General features: G+C 47.0%; 1 protein-coding gene across 1 annotated transcript; it reads left to right on the top strand. All coding sequences in view use genetic code 11, as the record gives it.

Annotated features, from left to right (window-relative positions):
- Positions 1-49: 49 nt before the first annotated feature.
- EGR_03591 (hypothetical protein) lies at positions 50-3,700 on the top strand (the record flags this gene model as incomplete). The annotated part of the gene is made up of 1 exon (XM_024492840.1): positions 50-3,700. One exon carries the CDS (start codon positions 50-52, stop codon positions 3,698-3,700), a length of 3,651 nt encoding a protein of 1,216 aa, XP_024352723.1.
- Positions 3,701-4,009: the final 309 nt, after the last annotated feature.

The following is a 4,009-nucleotide window of genomic DNA, read 5'->3' as shown; positions in this document are numbered from 1 at the left end:
AGAGCCAGAGCCAGTGGTTATCAAAGCACCAACACCGGAACCTGTGGTCATGTCGGCGCCACCGCCTCCGACACATGAGTTTGGTTGCGATCCACTTCCTGTTGGTACTCAGGGCAAGAAACTGCAAGTGGCACCAGAACCCCTCTCGACTGCGATTATGCAATCTGCTGAAAACCCCACCCATATAGCCATATCTAAGTTGGAAGACGTGGACACAGATCTACTTAAATCTGTCTATGACCGAACGGCAGTGCAGGTGAAGGAAGTGCAGAAATTCAGTAAAGAACTTCAAGTTGCGCCACAGTCGCTAACAACAGCTGTCTCACAAACACTATATGCTGAGCCGAAACCCGCACTTCTTGTCGTAGGTCACTCACAAGCAATATGGACAGAGCCAAAGCCAGTGATTATCAAAGCACCAACACCGGAACCTGTAGTCATGTCGGCGCCACCTCCTGCGACACATGAGTTTGGTTGCAATCCACTTCCTGTTGGTACACAGGGCAAGAAACTTCAAGTTACTCCGGAGTCTTTGGTGTTCGCGTCAGTCCAAACGTTATTTACTGAACGTACGCGCTCTGTATATCGTACCGCTTTTGTGCAGTCTAAAGATGTTGGGAAAATTGGCAAAATGCTGCAAGTTGCTCCAGAACCTTTAGCCAAAGTATTCACGCAGTCTGTCTACGAAGATCCTGAAAAGCCCGTCTACAATATCGCCAATACACAGTCCGGGGCTTTCAAAACTCTTGCTAAGAAGCTGCAAGTGCAACCCCAGCCACTGGCCACCGCATCGTTACAAGCTTTTTGGGCCGAACCGGAACCAGTCCTCATTAAATCTATAACCCCTGAGCCTACCGTAATGTCCGCACCTCCTGTGGAAGGAAGAGATTTCAGCTCTTCTCCTATTCCACAACCATCGGCTAATGCTTCCATTCAAGTTTCGCCAACTGCAACATTTGCTCACAGAGCTGTTGATCCTCTTCCATCTGCTGAATGCTTCACCAAGATGCTCCAAGTTACTCCTGAGCTACTAGGTGTAGCCAGCCTGCAAGCGATCCGCTCAGAGTCTCCTAAACCCAGGGTTTGTCCATTGTCGGTGGCTCACTCACAAACAATCCGGGAAAGTGGGCCTTCCGACCGTGGGGAACCGCTCGCAATAACAACGGCTCAATCTGTGGGTGTTAAAAGTTTCGGCAAAAAACTGCAAGTTCAACCAATAGGACTTTCTAGAGTATCAACACAAACGTTTTGGGAAGAATCAGCCGTTATCAAGGCTCCAACTCTCGAATCCATTGTGATGGCCGCACCATCCTCATCCGCACATTTGGTTTCAACACTCGTTCAAGCAGAAATCCAACCCATCATGCCGATGGTCGAAAAGGTGAACAAAAAGTTGATGTTTCGACCGCAACTTATGGAGACGACACAGGTGCAGGCGACTCTATCCAAGTCAGAGTTAACCTCAATGGAAATTCAGAGTGATTTGCCACTTCCTTATCAACCTACCAAACCTTCTCTTCAATTCAGAGGAATACAAGCGCATGGTGATTCACTTAAGATCTCCACAAGCCAAACAGAAATTGTTGAACAACCGCTTGTTATCCAGCCACCATCGTCTCCAGTACCACTTTACGCAGCGCCTGCAATAAAAGAGACCTTTGATTTCGGCACGCAGTACGAGCCCAGTATGCGAAGTGTGCGGATACAGAAAGGTGCTGGTGCATTTGAGAATGCGATCCATATTGGTGTTCAGAACTCGCCTTCAGAGCCGAGAAGAACACCTCCGAGTCCCAGAGTGCACAAAATTGATTGGGGAATTCAGTGCAAACCAACAGTAATGGCCGGAATTACACAAACAGCAATTGTTGAACAGATTCCACATCCAGTCACACCACAAACATACACAGAAAGCACTCAAACAGAGTACGTGGAATCACTGCCACCTACCACGAAAATCGAGGTAATCCACAGGCCTATCAAGAAACGCAAAGAAAGTGAACCTCTTTTCTCATTTGTTCGAGAGACAACTGCTCAGGTATCTAAGGGGTGCAGAGCCAAATCACAAGGTCTTATTCCTTACAAGACACAGGTGGCTACGCAAGGGCAAGAATACTCTCTTAGTGTGCCGTCCATGCTCCATCTAAACGTCCTGGAACAAGGCGCGGCCACCATGAGCGAGCAATACTCTTACCAACAGCAACGGTCAACCTCCATGAACATTCCCAGACGATATGCAAGTAGAATTCGTTCTCCTTCGGCAAGAGGAACAACTTACGCTGGACGAAACCGTTCAATGGATACCATATTTGAAGACCTCAGGAATAAACACATGCAGGACAGTTTGCCTAGACATAGCGAAGGTGACCTCTATTCCGAGAACACTTACGTAAGAGAACTTTTAAGAGTACAGCAAATGCAACTGGAAGAACGCACAGAAGAAAGTCTCCAACATTGTGTGCAGGCAGTTGGGATTGAAAGAGTCTACGCCATGCTGCGTCATATCTGGGAAGAGGCGGAAGAGGAGAAAGCCATTCATGAGGAGATGCATGGTGGGTTCTACACTTCACGTACGTTCCCAGGCAGAAGATACACTGATGTCACGACACAGTACTCGATTCCATTTTACGACTTCCACTACGGCTACGGTAGAAAGGATGCAGCAACCCAAGAAGGTATTTCCCATGTGCAATGGATACCAATTCCTCCGGGTCACTTTGTCCAAATTGAGAGTGATGGGAGCACTGATATAGATGAAACTTATGACTGGGATCCTGACCTATCATCTTGGCATCCCAAGCGCAATCTCTTCAAATGGTTGGCTAGAACACCTCTTGACTTTGGGACACAAACTGACGTAACGAAAGCTGAAGAAAACCAATACATTGACCGTTTGTTGAGGAGTCGAGCATTGAGCGCCTACACCAGCGATTTCGAGATGCAGCAAGCAGGACTTAAATTAAACTACCCTGAAAGCGGTACGGTGAGCGTGGTCTCCTGGAGACCGCGTTACCTGGATGGCGAAGATCAGCTGGATGTCGACACGATCGGTCAGTTGCTGAGAGTTTCATTGGTTGGTGCGAGGGTGCCAGGCACCGGTGAAGTTATTTCAGCAGCGGATGCATTCTACCGAGGCATCCTTCGAATAGTCTACGTGGATGACAGTCGTGGTACTATCATGCCACTTCCGACGGCCATAACAGCAAATGCGGTGATTGTGGAAAAGCAGTACCCAAGAGGTGTGGGAATCGCATTACACAGCACCTCACGCAAATATCCAGTGGAATGCCAAGTCCTGTGGAACACTTCGACCCTTCGAAGGAGAACTTACCGAGTGAATTTCATTCAAAAATCGACTGAAGAGCGTGTTAATCTTTCAACCGCTCTAGAGGAAGGGCTCATTGACCTTACAAGTGGAGAATTGGTCAAAATTCCTATGCCATCAACGTCTACCCTACCAGATCCATTATTAGAGTCTAGGGAATCAACTTTGGGTGCCGGTGAGACCACTCCCGTTATACCACATCCGGAGAGATACAGTGTGCATGAGGCCATTCTAAATGATATACTCAATGTGGATCTATTAGCGCCAGAAGCGGTCATTTTCCCGAGCACGGAAGCGATACAAGAAAGTGTTGCTCGAGAAGGCGAAGCCTTCTTTTCAAGCCCAGGTCCCGATGAAGAATCTGATATGGAAGTATAAGGCTACGTCTGTTAGAAGCCTTGTAGAACTTTATTTATTAGGATTAACTTATTATCTCCTTTCGCTTATTTTGTACTATTCACAAAACACTCGTGCTGCTTACTAATATAATGTGTTACCATTATATTCTCTTCCTACTGCTAGCACCTACGACCGAAAGCCATTGAACCTTTGCGATTAAAATACTTTTGGGGGGCGGCTAAAACACAATTTAAACGCTTTGTGTAGAAGGAGTGAATAATACACCTACTTAGTAGGTGGAATTCACGTATACAAGGTACTAACTCACAAGCTTCTCTGTTCAATGTC

Source organism: Echinococcus granulosus (genome assembly GCF_000524195.1).
Source record: "Echinococcus granulosus chromosome Unknown EG_S00019, whole genome shotgun sequence".
Classification (NCBI taxonomy): domain Eukaryota; kingdom Metazoa; phylum Platyhelminthes; class Cestoda; order Cyclophyllidea; family Taeniidae; genus Echinococcus; species Echinococcus granulosus.
Note: the sequence above shows the minus strand (reverse complement) of the source record. Positions and strands in the feature narration are given on the sequence as shown.